At 33.2% G+C, this 19,036-nt stretch overlaps 1 protein-coding gene across 1 annotated transcript; it reads right to left on the minus strand.

Moving 5' to 3' along the window:
- Positions 1–4,352: 4,352 nt before the first annotated feature.
- Positions 4,353–16,757, minus strand: LOC126891046 (uncharacterized). The gene is made up of 3 exons (XM_050660224.1): positions 16,752–16,757; positions 12,354–13,698; positions 4,353–4,372 (listed from the first exon to the last, which is right to left on the minus strand). The coding sequence occupies exons 1-3, from the start codon at positions 16,755–16,757 to the stop codon at positions 4,353–4,355; spliced, it is 1,371 nt and encodes a 456-aa protein (XP_050516181.1).
- Positions 16,758–19,036: the final 2,279 nt, after the last annotated feature.

Raw genomic sequence — 19,036 nt, forward strand, 5'->3', positions numbered from 1 at the left:
TCATATAAGTTCCATTGCGTAATTCTATATTTACCGTTTATTTATATATATGTTTACATTTTTTTTTGTTTGTAATTTTTGTATCACTATTATTCGTCTCTTTGTAATGTAATTTTGTCATGTGTGTATTACTTATTTATTACCTATTTATTTTGTTATACTATCTCTGCATGTCACTATACGTATTTGTTCAAAAATTTTTATTATTGTATTGTCGAACAAACCTCTTGCTATGGACTTATTGTATTCCAAGAAGCAATAAATATTATTATTATTATTAATACTAAAATATAAAATTTGTACTAACTCGATATGGTATTGACTTACTAATCGTGGTATTTTCTTTCTATTTCATACTGAAAGAGGGAGTCAATAGAAAGAAAATACCACAATTAGTAAGTCAATATCATATCGAGTTCAAATCGAGTACAATTTTTATATTTTAGTATTACTTATCGTATATCTATGTATTATTAATATTATTTATAATTTAAACATATTAAAGTCAGAATTTCGTATTAGTTTTTTGAAGGTAAATTAAATGTAAGACCAAATACCTACGATGTCGGGATAGTATCACGAGGTTTATTCCTAGTTTTCCCTCGTGATTTACTATGCAATCTCTAACGCGAGAATTTTACTGTCATCGTTGCATTTGGTTGTCTTTTTAAAGACAGATCACATGCTATGATTTTTTTGCGACGGATATTCTTGAGTTGGGATTGATTTCATGTAATCGAATGAACTATCTTTTAGTAAAGTCGTCCCAGGAACGCAACTCATAAATATTGGCGATATCATTTTAAAGTCTTCTACTTTAAAATGTATAATATACGTCTGAATTGCCAATATAAATGAGTCAGATTAAATAAATTATTAGAAGAATTTTTTTACTTAGCAACAACATTTTTGTTTATTTTAATAGTATTTTGTATTTTGACGCGAAACCCGATTTGGGCTTCGAACGTTAATAAATTCATTTTTTAGTAAAATTGTGGCTTATTTCCCATAGAAAGTACTTAACAATAAAACTGATTTTCCACAATAAACAACAAGATATGAGGACAAAGCTAGGAGAGACAAGACCAGAGAATATAATGAATGTAGCCATGCAAAGCAAATAAAACTTCAACATGAGAGTTGCTTAATAAGCGCAAAAGAGAGTGAGATACGATGGGAGATGAAAGAGTGACAGAAGACATTATTAACACGTTGAACGCCACAATGCAATATTACGGCTCTCTGGGCCGACTTAGCCGTGGTCCATACAATATAGCAGTCACTGTGAAGCAAGTATGATTCGCGTGTCCCTGTAAGTAAAATAAGCGTGAATCGTATATGATTCGCGTGGCGTTCAACGTGTTAAAGTGTCCCTTATTTTATTTTATATTTTACTTATAATCTTGTATCTATACACTTTTATCTTTGCACTGTTTTGATCAATACTTATTTTCATCTTGTTTTATTTTAGTTATATACACTTACACAGATTATAAACGGGCCAGTGGGGGATGGAGTCCATGTGCCATATTATAGTTGGTGTGTGAGAAAGTATTCGTATTAATGAAAAAACAAATAATATAAAATGTGTTATTTCATTATTTAGAATACTCTCATACACGGACTATAATAGGGCACATAGATGCCATCCCCACCGGACGTTTAGAATCGGTGCACTGTACATCCTTTTATTTTAATTTTTTATATAATTTTTTTGTACAAAGTACTCGTACTTGTACACATGTGTTACTGGCTTCTGGAATAAATTAAAAGAAAGACTACTCCGTAGTCAGCTTCACCTACGTAGAGTAGAGATAGGGTTAGCAGAGGGCAGCCAATATAACGTTTGCTAAAAATACGTACTGGTTGTCCGCAGCTGGAATCAGGAGGGTTTTAGTGGGTTGACAGTTGAGTGTTCATGATTGATTCGCTCAGCTTCACGGGTGTCTGGATCAGGCAAACGGACTAAATACCACATGTGTGCACCAGGGTAGAGGACAGCACACTAGTTCCTTGGGGTGCTGTGGTCCACTCTAAAAAAAAAGTTATATTACTTTGAGGGAAAACCTTGTGGTGCGTTATATGGAGGAGAAGAGGAGGCCAAAAATTCTTAAAAATTGCACTGCGTAATACTAGAGAGCTCCATAATATGTTACTACCTAAAAGACGGGAGTAGGTTGCGCTGAGGGACATCTGATTTTATGGATGTATAATCTGATCAATAAATTCATTTTCAATTGGAGATAATTAATCGCTTAAATATGATTTCAGTCAAACCAAGTAAATTAATTAGCTCTTATCGCATTAAGTGGTGAAGCTGCAGCATGTGGCATGTGGCACAGCAACTCTTAGGGCCGGTTGTTCGAACGCTAATCAACAATGATCATTATCAAATAATTAATTACTGTCAATGTCAACTTTGTTTGGGTTGCTAAAACATAATTAATTACAATTCTGAGACTATAATCAATTAATATAACAATAATTATTAACATAATTAATAATAAATCTCATAATTGTAATTAATTATGTTTTCAGCAACCCAAACAAAGTTGACATTGATAGTTTTGGTGACAGTAATTAAATATTTGATAATGATCATTGTTGATTAGCGTTCGAACAACCGGCCCTAAATGTATTAATTAATTAATAAGGTATTAATTCTACGTTCTGGATGTACACAACATAATGTAAGGGTTGAATACATAGTCGACGTAAAATAAATTGACACAGTGAAAATTGGAACTGCAAAGGATGGTTAGGTATTGGTAGCAAATAAGGTATGGTTCATACAGTATAAATACTGTTGCATGTCATCCACATCATAGTAAGTGACATCACATGATGTCACTGATGACTGTTCTAATTAGAATTGTTTAGCAAGCTAAACTGGAGTTACAGCCACTAGACATATTTGGGTGCCACTTTGGTATGCAGTCTACCGTCTAATATGTGGTCTACGGCAATTTAGCTGATTCGGCATGCGGTCTACGTACAAAAACAAATTAGAGAAACTATTACAAACATTACTATTTTATTATATTACTTAAAAGTTAAATAATCTTTGAAATAAAGTCATTACTACTTAATTAGGAATGCAAAAACAAATTAGGGAAATTATGACAAACTCATTACTATTTCATTATATTACTTAAAAAGTAAATAATCTTTGAAATAAACTCATTACTGCTCAATTAGGAATGCAAAAACAAATTAGGGAAATTATGACGAACTCATTATTGGTCAATTACGTAGTGCTTATACTAAAACCTTTAATGACCTATTTTGGTATAAAATGAGCCCCAAAATGAAGATTGATTTAGTTGCAAACAAAATGTTGCTAAAAGAGTTTTATCAAACTGTCATTTCGAGCGAAGCAGAGGCAGTAGCATTTCTACGAGCGAACGGTTTATTACAAAATGTTGAAGACGCTGAGCCCTGCCACTGATGTGGGGCAGAAATGGAAGAAAAGCGGAAACGAGATCGGGGTGGTGAATATAGACCAGTTCTTCGCTGTCCAAGGAGAGGATGCCAGACCACAAGATCAGTTAGGCATGGCAACCGTTTTTTCCATTTCACCGACTTAAATGGAAAAATTAACTGCAAGTTAACTTTATGTCAAATTTTGGAATTGATGTTCATGTTCATTTTGGAACTCGATTTTGACACAGTAATGAAAGTAACGGGGAGAGGAAGTGAAGCTATAGGGGATTGGTACAGCATGTGTCGAGAAGTCTGTTCCTCTGTGATGTCAGTGAATCACCGTGGACAGCTTTGAGGTACGGAAGAAGACCCAATCCAAATTGACGAAGCCAGATTTGCGGGCAGAAGGAAATACAACAGAGGACGAATATTAAATGGAGACCATCCAGCAGAATCAGAAGACAGCGATGCTGAAGCGGAAAATAATCGGAATCATGGACGCCGAATTGACGGTCCGTGGGTCTTTGGATTAAAGAGTAAAGAGGAGGTCCGATATTTTTATGTTGAGCGAAGAGACAGAGCGACCCTAGTTCCCATCATACAAAGGGAAGTTGAAGCTGGGTCAGTAATTCACTCGGACGAATGGCCAGCATACGGCAATTTGCGCCAATTAGGCTACGTGCACTCAACCGTTAACCACCAGGAAAATTATGTCGACCCACAAACAGGAGCACATACGCAAGGGATAGAAAGATCCTGGTTGGAGGGTAAAATTACGATTTTGAAAAAAATGAGAGGTGTTCCTGTCAGTACTTTGCAGTCCCATTTGGATTATGTTGCGTGAAGTTTCTACGAAGGAATGTAGAAGATAAGTTTATCGCTTTTCTGCACGATGTTAGAGATGTATATGTATAAACCATTTAAAATGTTTATGTATTGTCAGTTGACCCTACAAATAAGTTTTTCAAAGATTATTTAACTTTTAAGTAATATAATAAATTTGTTTGTAATAGTTTGTAATAGTTTATAATAAATAAAATAATATATAAATAATAAATAAAAAGTTTGTAATAGTTTCTCTAATTTGTTTTTGTACGTAGACCACATGCCGAATCAGCTAAACTGCCGTAGATCGCATATCAGACGGTAGACCGCATACCAAACTAGAAACTCTGCCGTAGACCGCATACCGAAGTAGCACCCATATTTGATTATATACTCGTATAAATAATTAAAACCTCAAAATAACGAACCTCTATTTAACAGACTTCCGATATAACAGACAAAAAACAGATACGCAATAAAAATGCAAAAAATTTGAGATATTTTATACCATGGTTTTTTCATAGTGATCGAATATTATTGTTATTGTAAAATTTATAATTTCCAATTAAAATTGTGTAAACTGTAAGTTGATATTTTGTTTAAATATACCATAAAGACTAATTTTCTCCTAGCTATATTGCAAATAACTCAAAACATACAACCTTTTAATAGTTAAACGGGAAAAATAATTAACACAGAAAGTGCAAAATGGTTGTTAGGAGAGTTACAACCTTTTTCTACGAATACTCATGTTTAATCTCAAGGTAGTATCTCAATCAAAATCAAGATTCTTAATAGCTAATAAAATTACGAAGCATACATCTCACAGTAATCCCTTATTATGTTATAATAAATATCATATCACATTAGTGTAAAAGGGTTTAATCATTTCACTTCAATTTTTAAAAAATTCATGTTTTTGTTTTTTGCCTCTCCTGTAAAATCGCTAAAAATGAGTTACAACCTTGTTCGATGGGGGTGTAGATAATATATATGCTTAATCTGTGTGATACCAAGATACATTTCATACCAAAGCTGTATTTGCGCTGTATTTTGCAAAGAATTTCTCACACCATTTCATTTTATAGTTCCAATAAGACATAGTTCACTTCAGATATTTTCAAAAATTGTTTTTTAAAGAGTTTGTACCAGCAGTGAGAATATTTAAAGAGAAGAAACTCAAAATACTGCCGGAAGAAGTAAAATGTTCATTGATTTTAAACAACGCTTCTGCTCATCATATGAAAATATTCTATGTTCAGAAATCATCAAACCATGGATCAGGAAATAAATTTGGCAACCAAACGAAAATATCACAGAAAATTTTTAGATGAGTAATGGTTGTATTTCATGATGAAGAGAATGCATAAGATACAAGAGGGTAGTGTACCTTGCAAAAGTGTTAAAATTTAAATTCAACAATAATTGATTTTCCTGCAGAATGGTATGATGTGAAAGAGCAAACATTAAAAACGGTTTGAAGAATTTTTTCGGTGGCCAACATGCAGACATAGATTTAGATGGGTTGGAAGTTCCTAATTTCTGTAGGACAATTCATAATAATGCCCGAGAAGATGTAGCCGAGATTTTACAATGGCTAGAAGTAGATGAAGGTGACCCTGGGTCATGACAAAGTGAAATAGCAGATGAAGTTATGAACCTAAAAATTGAGGATGTAAGTGGAGATAGGGAAGAAGACAAAACAACACTGCCAAAAACGTTTTAATCTTCAGAACGACTTTGATGCATTGAGCAATTGGTCATCTCTTAACCTTTTCCCATTGAATCCCAATAAATGTCATTGCATGAGTTTCTCAAGAAAACAAACTCAATTAAATCACGACTACTATTATGTGAACAATGATGTGTCTTTAATTCGTGTTACTGAAATAAAGGACTTAGGGGTTCTTTTCAATTCTGATTTAACTTTTAACAACAATACTAACCAGACTGTGAATAGAGGAATGAGAATGTTGAGATTTATAATTCGTAATACTCAGTCCTTGTCAGCTTATGCATCTAAAGTAGCTTTTACAGCCTATGTCAGTTCCGTTTTAGAATATGGATCTGCTATATGGAACCCACACTATTACGATTTAGTTAAGGGGATGGGTACGTATTTTCGGCTGCAATGCTATTCAAATGGGGATTCATTTTTTTCAAATCCTGATAAAACTGATATGTATTTTTGAAAAATTTAAATGCAGAATGAAAGATTACGTTATTAGCGAGGGACAAAAGTCCTTGAAAGACGAAAAGAACCCTATTTAATTCCACAGGTTATGGACACCAAAAGACGTTTTGTATGCATGAGTCAGGTGCCACCTACTCCTTTTGGCATTCATAACCTGTGGAATTAAATAGGGTTCTTTTCGTAGTGGCACCATAGTAGTGGCATTTGAATACATACCTAGTGATAGCAAATGTGTCAAAAGAAACATCAAAGGTATAGTACATTCTTTCACGGTTTTTGCTCTAAATTTTAAAGAACCGCTTTGATCGACATAAAATTTGGCATACGCATAGCTTACATGTCAAAGAAAAAAAATGATATTGTGCTGTGTGCTTTTGCTCTGGGGTGACTTTCACCCCCTCTTGGGGGTGAAAAAATATATGTCCAAAATAAGTCCGGAAATGGATAAACTTACTAATGTTAAGTAACTTTTGTTCTATAGAGCTTTTTCGCCAAGTCAACACTTTTTGAGTTATTTGCGAGTGAATATGTTCATTTTTCAACAAAATAACTACATTTTTAGACGGTTTTTCACAAATAACTCAAAAAGTATTTTGTCAAAAAAAACGTTCTTAGCAAAAATATAGCCTGTAAAAAAGTAAAAAAAAATGGTGTACGCGTTAGGTCTCTGGACCTCGTAGAACCAGAGTTATAGCCAATGAAAAATAGATTCATATTCACCAAATTTCAAATAGAATATTTCAAAGTGAAATATCCAAAATTTAAGCACTTTTTGGGAAAAACCCATTATAACTTTTTTAAAGTGTTTAAAAAAAGGTTTATTTCTGTTTTTATAAAAAGTTTCTAGCATTAAATTTAAGCAAGTTACGCTTAAAATAAAGTTGGTCCCTTTTGTTTTGGCAAAAAAAATCGGAAAGACCTTAGCAATCCCTTAGCAACTTAAATGAAATTAATCATTACCGCTCCACAAATTATTTTACTTGTTGTGTTTATATGATCTGTAAGTTTCATCGATTCAAAGTGCTTATTTTTGAAAAAATTTGATTTTAAAGTAAAATTTATAAAAATTTGTATTTTGAAAAATATATGCTTTTTTTCAAAATAACTTAAAAATTGTTAGAGATACCAAAAATCTCGATAAACAAAAAAAGTCGGCATTGCTTTTCTGAAGATCATGTATTTTTTTGTTCTTCTGTTAGACAAAAATTGATTAAGATTTGGTGTTTCTAAATTTGCATACATTCGTGATCAGTGACTAGTTCAACCCCTTTTAACTACAGCCCTTTCAAAAATAAGGACTTTGAACCAATGAAACTAACAGATCATATAAACAATACACACGAGTCAAGAAACTTGTGAAGTCATAACGATTAAGTTCATTTGAGATACTAATGGACATCCTAAGTCTTGACGTCACAAAATTGGGAGGAGCTTATATTTTACTCCAAACAATTTTGTTTATGTTATAAACACTCATAAGGAATTTTTAATTTATTGTTTATCGATGGCTTAGTGTGAAAACCTAGTATCTCATTTTTTTTTTTTCGAAAATGACATTTTGGTGGTTTTAGTTTGAAAACCTTGTATCTCACGATTTACAACTGTTAGAAAAAATCCAAATACACTAGACTAGACTATTTTCTACAGCCGAAAAAAGGAACCACATATATCAATTGCTCTCTTGATTTAGTGTGAATACCACATATATTTATAACCAAGAATTTGGTACTTAATTTGGAGTGTTTGTTTGAGAGATTTGACTTGCAGAAATGTTTTTTGTTAACAACAAAAGGTAGTCCGGCATATAGAAACATTTCATGAACCTTAAATCAAAAGATTCGCATTGTATCGACCTAGTATTTGGAGGTGTGCAATAAGCTATGAAAAATGAAAACCTCGTAAATAATAATAAACACAACCTCATTTGAGATGAAAAACATGTATATCAAGATATACGACGTTATCATAGTTACTTGGGCAAAGGCTCTATATACTGCAAGGATATTTACGTGTTTTTCATAGTTAATAATTTTGTATTTCCAATTTAATAGCAACATTTAACACTTCTAGCTCTGGGCCAATATCAGACATTTGTCTCAATGTGCTCGAATTAAAAATATGTAATGTAATTTTTGTTTTTACGTTATATTATGCAGAAAATCAGTTTTTTGCCTCTCCTGTAAAATTGTAATTTAATGAGATACAAGATTTTCACACTAAGCCATCGTTATGTGGTTTTATTTTCATTTGTCATTTGTATCAAAATGTCGAGTTCTTCCACTCGTCATGCAGGGCAAAGTATTTGGCAGGAGAGGAGCGGGACGCCGTCGTATCTTGTGGTTGAAAAACCTCTGACAATGGTTTGGGATAACCTCCGCAGAGCTGTTTCGCAGAGCAGTCAACAAAACAATGATAGCCTTGATGATCGCCAACATCCGGACCGGATAAGGCACTGAAGAAGAAAGGTATTTAGTTACAGAAACATGTCAATTAAGAGATTTTTATTCGTTTTTGCCCAGGTGAGTTAATTTAATGCAATGATTAGAATGTAAACAGTTTTGAGGTTATGTTTATTTTCAACCACTAAGGAATAAAAACCACCTGAGCAAAAATGAATAAAAATCTCTTAATTAACACGTTTCTTTAACGAAATACCTAAATGAAGTCTTATTTTGCCACACAAAGCACATAAATGAAAAATTCCTTATGACTATTTAACGTTATAAACAAAATTGTTTGGAGTCAATATAGGCTCCTCCCAATTTTGTGACATTTGTGGCGTCGGACTTAGGCTGTCCATTAGGTGGTGATTTTCACGATTTGTTTACCAAAAAAAAGGACTAACTTTATTTTGAGCGTAACTTGTTTACTTTTGATGCTAGAAATTTTTTTATAAAACAAAAATGAAGCTTTTTTTAAACACTTTAAATAAGTTTTAATCTTGTAAATAAGTTGTAATTTTCCCTGAAATGTGCTTCGTTTTTGGTTATTTCACATTAAAGTATTCCATTTGGAATTTGACGAATATGAACCTATTTTTAATTAGCTATAACTCTGTCTCTACTAGGTATAGAGACGTAATATCGCCTGGTGAGAACAATAGTGACGAAACTTCAAAATGAACATTTAGAGATAATCGTATTTGAAGTTTTGATGAAACTGCTAAACAGTATAACTGACTTATAGGTAATCATTTTGCAAAATTTTTCTAATAATGTGCTTGCTAGATATGTAAACCAATTAGTAGAAGTAATTTTATTTGAAGAAAAGATGGATATTGTATTTATTTTTGATTTTTTTTCTGCGTTACGCCATTATTGCATTATCGAAGATGTTTAATTTGATGTTTCGCCACTATACTTTAATACTACTATACTACAACAGTTTAGTTTCAGTTTTAAATAATTAAAAAATTTACTTTTAAAAATAAATTAAACGCATCAAATAAAATATTTTATTGTACACACCAGTTATGCGCAAAATTAAACTAAAGTACAATAGAAAAATATCAAAATAAGATCTTAAGTAATAATTATGAAAACGATAAACATGATAAAAGATAAAAAGTAAGCAAAAGAACTATAAATAGTAAAATTAAATTCATCATTTCACTCACATATGTTTCGTATGATCCAGGCGTGGGTGTAAGCCTGAATAAAAGTTCAAGGCCTGGTAGGTGACAAAGGTTTGATGACTTTGTTACGTATTAGTTAGTACTTTGTATAAAGAGGGGGATGTTACATATCGCCTGGTGAGAACAATAGTGACGAAACTTCAAAATGAACATTTAGAGATAATCGTATTTGAAGTTTTGATGAAATTGCTAAACAGTATAGGTAACCTAACTGACTTATAGGTAATCCATTTTGCAAAATTTTTCTAATAATGTGCTTGCTAGATATGTAACCCAATTAGTAGAAGTAATTTTATTTAAAGAAAAGATGGATATTGTATTTATTTTTGATTTTTTTTCTGCGTTACGCCATTATTGCATTATCGAAGATGTTTAATTTGATGTTTCGCCACTATACTTTAATACTACTATACTACAACAGTTTAGTTTCAGTTTTAAATAATTAAAAAATTTACTTTTAAAAATAAATTAAACGCATCAAATAAAATATTTTATTGTACACACCAGTTATGCGCAAAATTAAACTAAAGTACAATAGAAAAATATCAAAATAAGATCTTAAGTAATAATTATGAAAACGATAAACATGATAAAAGATAAAAAGTAAGCAAAAGAACTATGAATAGTAAAATTAAATTTATTTATTTTATTTATTTATTTCTACGGTAGAACCATTTACAAAATACAAAAAAAAAAAAAAATAGAATAAGTAAGATCATGTATAAAAAACAATGAATATAAGACAATTAACCAATAAAATTTGTAAAATAACACAGTACATATATCAAATCACAGTTAGAAAATGAAAAATATCACATATTTAACTCATTAAATTCTCTAGTTGCCTCTTGAAGTCATTAATGCCTAGACAGAATGGATCAAGTTTCATGTCATTGCAAAAACTGAGCATTCTCGACAAGGGAAAATGACGAGAATACTCAGTTCTATGAAAAGGAATATGAAAGAGTGCAGTGTGTCGAGTTCTATGAATTGTATTGAAGTACACATTATCCAACAACGAGGGACAATTAATATCATTGTTTAGAAGTTTAAATAAAAACAACATATCAGCTCTCAACCTGCGGTTCTTCAGTGTAGCAATGTTAAATTGAGACATTATTCCAGAATAATCTATGACAAAATTTTCAGTATTTCTTATATTAGTATGTGCTTTATAAGCCAAAGATCTTAGAAACTTCCGCTGAACGCTCTCCAATCCATCAATGTAGACTTGATGAAATGGAGACCAAACAACAGAGCAGTATTCAAGTCCTGAGCGCACTAGAGAGCAGTACAGTAATTTGAATACAGTAGGTGAGAGATCATGACTGTTGCGATAAATAAACCCAAGATTGCGAAATCCTGTTTTCTTAATTTTAAGATAATGGCTTCTAAATGTCAATGCACAATCCAATAATACACCCAAATCTTTAATCTCAGTAACTGAATTCAAGAGTACATCATTAAGAACATATCTATTAGCTGTTAGATTATTTATACGACCAAATCAAATACAAGAACATTTAGTCGGGTTTAGGCTTAAACCATTTTGTTTCGACCATAAACATATATTATTAACATCATCTTGCAGGAGATCTTTATCTGATATATCCTGTATGTAACGAAATAACTTAAGATCATCAGCAAATAGTAGAAAGTGTGAGTTTTTGATAGCCTTACCAATATCGTTAACGAACAAGTTAAAGAGCAAGGGACCACAATGAGACCCTTGTGGGACACCAGAACAACAATGGAATTCTTTAGAAACATAATTGCTGATACGAACTTGTTGTGTACGACCTATCAAAAAGTTTTTAATCCAATTAACAATGGGTTCACCAAAGCCAGATGCACGAAGTTTATGAACCAACAGGTTATGATTAACCCTGTCAAATGCCTTTGAGAAATCAGTATAAATGCTGTCGACCTGAATCTTATTCTCAAATGCACCCAACAAGTATTGTTGGTAGTTGACAAGGTTTGTTACAGTTGACTTTCCGTTAGAAAAACCATGTTGCTCATCAACAATTATGTTTCGGCAAGCCCAGGTAAGACCCATCGATACCAATTTATCTAGAAGTTTTGGGATTGCTGATTGAATAGTTATACCTCTATAATTATTTACACACTCGCGATTGCCAGATTTATGGATAGGTGTAAGAAAACTATTTTTCCAATAATGTGGAAATATAGATGATGATAATGATAAATTAAAAATTTGTTGTAAAGGGTTACAAAGGGAAAACACACAGTTCTTAATAAGTGCTGCAGGTATACCATCAGGCCCTGAAGAATATGTAGTTTTTAAACTCATAATTCCCTCAAAAACATCAGTCAGACTAAATTCCAGAGTTTGGATATCAACACTGTAGTCTAATTCAAAGTTAGGTAAATTATACTCACTATCATTATATGTACCCGAAAAATAATTGGCAAATAGATTGACTATCTCCTCACCACACTGAGCTATTACATCCCCACCTTCATTAGACATCACATTAGGATAAGTGTTAGACCCACATGTAGCATTAACATGTCTCCAAAAAGAGCGGGGATTGCTTGAAAGATTTGCTTGAATATTCTCTAAATAGTTTTTATAACATACTGCTTGTAATGATTTACATCTTTCCCTTAGCACTGAAAATTCCTCATATGAGTTGCCTGATGCTTTAAAATTCCGGTGAGCTATTTTTTTCTGTATGACAAGTTCAATCAATTCTCGTGAGAACCAAACAGGAAAGTTCAATGATTTAAACCGATTGACAGGAACAAACATACTGATGGCGTCATATAAAACATGGTAAAAATTATCTATGCAGCAATTAATATCTGATACATCTAATACCTCATTCCAAGGAATTGATGCTAAATGTTCATTTAAAACCTGATAATTACATTTTTTAAAATCATGATAAAAGACATCATATTTAAGAAACAAATTTAAATTAGCTGCTGGTAACAATATAGTATAAGCTGAATGATGCTGAGAAGTATTCAATAGAATAGTAGAAATCGACACAACTGCATCCCTCTGCGTACAGAAAACTAGATCTAAAAATGTATCATTAAGGTTAGGCAAAGTATTTACTTGTGACATATTAAGAAAATTGTAGCAAGTACAAATAATATTTGCTGAATAGTGTTGCGGACACTCAACTGTTACACCATCATTGAGATTATACCAGGATGCCTCAGGTAGGTTGTAGTCACCACAAATACAAAACTCACAGTCACTGAATCTATCTGCTAAGTCCAACATACAGGTGGAATGCTCCTCATATAATGACCCAGATGACCGCGGAGGAAAGTACACAGCACCAATGATTAACTTTTTAGTAGAACACATTACCTGTGCAAACACATGCTCCACAGAGGAATCGATGGGCTTAACCATCATTGAACGAAGACGCTTATGGATGGCAATAAGGACACCACCACCACGAGTCTTCGAACTAGTTTGAGTGTCTCTATCATGCTTAAACACATTAAAGTCACACAAACCCAATTCAGCATCTAAGATTTTAGAAGTAAGCCATGTTTCAATGATAACAATAATATCGTAACTAGAAAGAAGCACAGCCTGTCTGAAATTCGGAAGTTTGGTGCACATACCCCCAGCATTCTGAAAATATAATCTCAACGATCGTTTTTTGAATTATTGAATTTCTTGACGATTCTTGGCACCCCATTAAAGTATTTGATCATCAAATCCGTTTCACCCTGTGTTTTCCTGTGTTCCAATTCCTGATAAACTACCTTAACTTTCTCACGTTGCAATAGGGTAAGATCAGCTCCAATACGCAGCTTTGAACCCATTAAGGCAGTGGTTCCCAACCTTTTATATCTGGCGACCCACCTTCTGATGTTTTTTCAAATTCGCGACCCATCCCTCACTTCCATCAGTTGTAAGCCCGATACATTTGGACCAATTAGTTCCATTTTCGAGAAAAAAACTGTCCAAGGAATAGAAAATGTCTTGGCAAGTTGCAGTGCTGTTTAGTGTGTGACAAAATAACATTTCTTCTTCAACTGATCCATTGAAACTAAACCTTACTAAGCATAACAAATTAACTTTTTCAGCAATATCTGTACTTTCGTCTAATTGTACAGAATAAGTGATGAAATTATTTCTACCCCAGGTAAAATGAGGTTCTCGCCTGCTGTGTGTGGAGTGCTATTTTTTGCTATTAGCAAAGACAGCTGGTAAGAGGCCACGGTAATTTTATTTATTACCTTGTCACGATGCTACATTCTCCATATTCAACCGAGTCGAAATCAGTGCTTTGAAGAACAACAAACGTATATTTAAGGTTTCGAGATTTTTGGTTGAAATGTGGTTGAAATGTAGTTTTGAAGGCTTCATACTTTCGGAAGAATGAAGGTTTAGCCAAGACATTGGGTATAGGTTCTTCTTCCGTACCTATGAACGTGAAACCTTCTTTCTTCCCTTTCGTAACATTTGACAATACCTACTGGAGGCACTTTAGCATCATTGCTAGAATATGGACGATCATCTTGGTCAGTAGATTGCAGTTTTCTCTTAACACAAGACCAACTTTTCAGCCAGTTTTATATCGTTAAATGGTATCAAAAGTAGTGAAAATTTCACTACTTTTAAACGAAAACAACTCTAGAAAGAGTATCAAGTCACTGTCGTATGTTACTACTCGGGGAAATACCAGAGCCAGACTGAGAACAAGAATCAAGTGTTTGGGTCTGAGTAAGAGAGCCAGTGGGAGAAAACCGGTCTGTATGCTACTCGGCTACTGTAAGAGCCACGTCGCGACCCACCTGAAATCCGCCCGCGACCCACTAGTGGGTCGCGACCCACCGGTTGGGAAACGCTGCATTAAGGCTCTGCGTTGTTTTAAACAAGACATAACAAGGGCTGAATCATTGAATGCGACTTTAAGAGGTCTTGTTTTATCCGCTAGCCGACCAAGACGAAAGGCTTTAAAGGTGCTGTTGGTTACACCAATTTTATTGAGAATTTCTGTCATGTACAGCACGGATGTTAGAATCATTTGAATGGTTTTCAGGTACATTATATATAATAATATTTTTGGCTCTCCGGCTCCTGTCTTCTAGCTCCTCAAAAACTGCATCAGTATTTAGTGTTGGGGAAGATTTTAACTCCTGAATCTCCTTTTTAAGACTAACCACCTCTTGTTGATTCATTTGACTCACGTATGTTTCGTATTTCAAACTACTAAAGAAATGATTGTGGGTAGAAGGAATTGATTTATTTTGTAAGACTTCTTTTTAGAAATGAATATTGGTTCTTGACAGTGTGGAAATAAACAATACTGATCCAAAGTGGATACACGCTTTCTTGATTTGCTATTTCTAAGTACGTAAGAACGATTGAAACTGAGTTTCTCTGTAAGAAGTTTTATAAAAAAAACACAAAAGCAAAAACGACCACACAGACAAAAGTGCTCATTCGCCACTATTGCACATTGTACTACTATCTTTAATAAAATATCTAATATTTCAAATACATGTAGGCACGGCGTAATTACAGATTCGCCAGTAATGATATAAAGTTTGGTGTGCTTTCGTCGTTAATGCATCAAAATATTTGACAAATTCACAATACCATAAAGACTTGTAGGCGCCCTCTAGTAATAAGGAAATTATATAATTGTTAGCCGATATTGCACATAAAAGAGGGCATATTTAGATGTCTATTGATGGACTTACTCAAAAACGTTAATTTTCGAGTTTCGCCACTATTGTTCTCACTAGTTGATATATACACCATTTTTTTAATTTTTTACAGGCTATATTTTTGCTAAGAATATTTTTTCGACAAAATACTTACTATTTGAGTTATATGCGAAAAACCGTCTAAAAGCGTGGTTATTTTGTTGAAAAAATTAACACATTCACTGGCAAATAACTCGAAAAGTATTGACTTAGTGAAAAAACTCTATAGAGCAAAAGCACATATCAGCACAATATCAATTTTTTCTTTGACTTGTTAGCTATGTGTATGCCAAATTTCATGTCAATCCAAGCCAAGCGGTTCTTTAAAATTATTGTACAATTATCAGTAAGTGAAACAGAATTCATTGGTATAATTTTCATATCCGTAATCGGTCTACCCATAAAGAAAACTAGAGCCATTATATAGATAATGCACTATATTAATGGGTGACCATAAAGATGTCAAGTGCATTGGTATCCTTGGTCACTTATTTCAAGGTAATTTTCAGACAAAAAATTCACAGGTAATGTTTTTTAGGTGTGAACATTACTAGGACAGAAGACACTATTAAAATTGATCAAGAAATATTTATAGAAAAACTTTTGGATCATTGTAATATGGAAGAATGTACAAGAATAACAGAAATATCGGCGGAAATAATAAAAGTAGGGAAGAAAAAGCTTCATAAAGAGATGCATAACCTGATAAAAGCAAATGGGAAAGAGCCAACAGCCAACAGATTGGAAGATAGCAAGGACATGCCCCACACACAAAAAAAAGATGTAAAAATTATAGAGGTATTGTGTTGCTAGAAATAGTTTACAAATTCTTCAAAAACAGTGACCCGACAATCGCAATAATTGCGAGATAACTTTTTGTCGGTTGCAGTTACCGGCTAATAAAATATCAAGATAAAATTAATAGGATTAGTGAGTAATTATGAACTAAATATATGTATTACTTACATTCATTGTTATCGACGACACAATGCCACGTAAATATAAATTCAATAGTTTGATTATGATTATAGATCATTTTTTCGGGAGAATATGCCTGCATTCAGAATTCAGTGAAATCACAAACATAAAACCACAACCACATGAAACAAAAAACAAAATGTCCGCTGGTCCGCTCCGCCGGCCAGTGTTGCCAGGTCAGTTTTGATGTCTTCAGTAGTTTTGCTTTCAAAAAATCAGTAGCTATCAGTAGATTTTTTAAGCCATTTATAATACAGTAATAGTCCAGAAAGCCACTGCGCATCCGCTAGGAAAAATATTCTAATTCGGATTTTTTGCACAATCTTACTCAAAAAGGAATCCTTTTAACAAATTTGCATGTTGCCAGGACCAAAAGGTGGTCAAAAATTTTTTAAACGTTTTTTTTTTGTTTATTTCCCAATATTATTCTTTTTGCATGGGAAAAAGTTTTTTTAGGTTTTTTGGATCATTCCAAACAGAAAAGGTCTTTAGTGACTTTTCTCTAAAAATGATAGTTTTGGACATATAAGCGATTAAAAATTGAAAAATTGCGAAATCGGCCATTTTTAACCCTCAAAAACTATGTGAAAAACTGAAAATTTTAATGTTGCCAAGGTAGGTAGATATTCTTTAAACATCAATTGATGAAATCCCGAAGAGTTTTTTGCAATACAATATTCAAAACTCCTTTGTTTTTTAATTGCTAATCAAGCGTGCGCGACACTATTTTCCACCGACAGTATGGTGCAAATGAAAGGAATAAATTCGTTATTTCGTAAACCGGCGACTTTAAGGAAACATCCCGAAACCGGTCGATTTTGATTTTTAAGTTATGATATTGCGCCATATATGGTATACTAGTGACGTCATCCGTCTGGGCGTGATGACGTAATCGATGATTTTTTCAAATGAGAATAGGGGACGTGTGCTAGCTCATTTCAAATGTTTTTCAGTTCTCTATTCAGTAATATAAACATTTACATAATTATTTATACAGGTTGTCTAAAAAATTTTTATTAAATTAAATTATTTGAAAAAAAAAGTAGAAGGACACCCTGTACAAATAATTATGTAAATGTTTACATTACTGCATAGAGAATTGAAGAACCTTTCAAATGAGCTACCACACGACCCCAATTCTCATTTAAAAAAATCATCGATTACGTCATCACGCCCAGACGGATGACGTCACTAGTATACCATATATGCCACAATATCATAACTTAAAAATAAAAATCGACCTGTTTCGGGATTTTTCCTTAAAGTCGACGGTTTACGAAATAACGAATTTACTCCTTTCATTTGCACCATACTGTCGGTGGAAAATAGTGTCGCGCACGCTTGATTAGCAATTAAAAAACAAAGGATTTTTGAATATTGTATTGCAAAAAACTCTTAGGGATTTCATCAATAGATGTTTAAAGAATATCTACCTACCTTGGCAACATTCAAATTTTCAGTTTTTCACATAGTTTTTGAGGGTTAAAAATGGCCGATTTCGCAATTTTTCAATTTTAGGAAAAAAACAAAAAAAAACGTTTAAAAAATTTTTGACCATCTTTTGGTCCTTGCAACATGCAACTTTGCTAAAAGGGGTCCTTTTTGAGTAAGATTGTGCAAAAAATCCGAATTAGAATATTTTTCCTAGCGGATGCGCAGTGGCTTTCTGGACTATAAAACCTGTGTTATTTAACGGCCACCTCTTAAAATCGACCACTTCTACTAACGGACAGTTTTTAAATAACGGCCAGTTTAAAATTCTCCAAACTTATGTAGATTCGCTTATTTATGAACTGGTATCTACTTCTTCTTTACGTGCCATCTCCGCGACGAAGGTTGGCAATCATCATTGCTATTCTCACTTTCGACACTACAGTGCGAAAGAGTTCAGTTGAGCTGCATCCAAACCATTCTCTCTCAGCCAGGACATTTTTCTCCTACCTATGCTGCGCCTTCCTTGAATCTTTCCCTGCATAATTAATTTTAGGAGTTCATATCTGTCACCACGTGTTATATGACTCAAGTATTGAAGTTTTCTTATTTTGATGGAATCCAGTATCTCCCTGCTGTTCTGTATTCTCCTTAGTACTTCCTCATTGGTTATTCTGTCTGTCCAGGAGATTCTCAGTATTCTTCGATACGTCCACATCTCAAATGCTTCCAATCTATTCTATTCAGGTATCTACGGTCATCTTTATATTACGGACGAGGCCAAGGAATCTCGTATTTTTAAAGCCTTCACAGACATTTACTTCACAAAGCATCGAAGTGAA

Source organism: Diabrotica virgifera, chromosome 9 (assembly GCF_917563875.1).
Source record: "Diabrotica virgifera virgifera chromosome 9, PGI_DIABVI_V3a".
NCBI classification, from domain to species: Eukaryota; Metazoa; Arthropoda; class Insecta; order Coleoptera; family Chrysomelidae; genus Diabrotica; species Diabrotica virgifera.

Bases quoted from the DNA above. Each gene is read 5' to 3' on its own strand.
- LOC126891046 (XM_050660224.1), bottom strand. The intron at 4,373-12,353 runs GTATACCTGCAG...ACTTATTTGTAG, and splicing joins ATATTCTTCAGGGCCTGATG to GGTCAACTGACAATACATAA.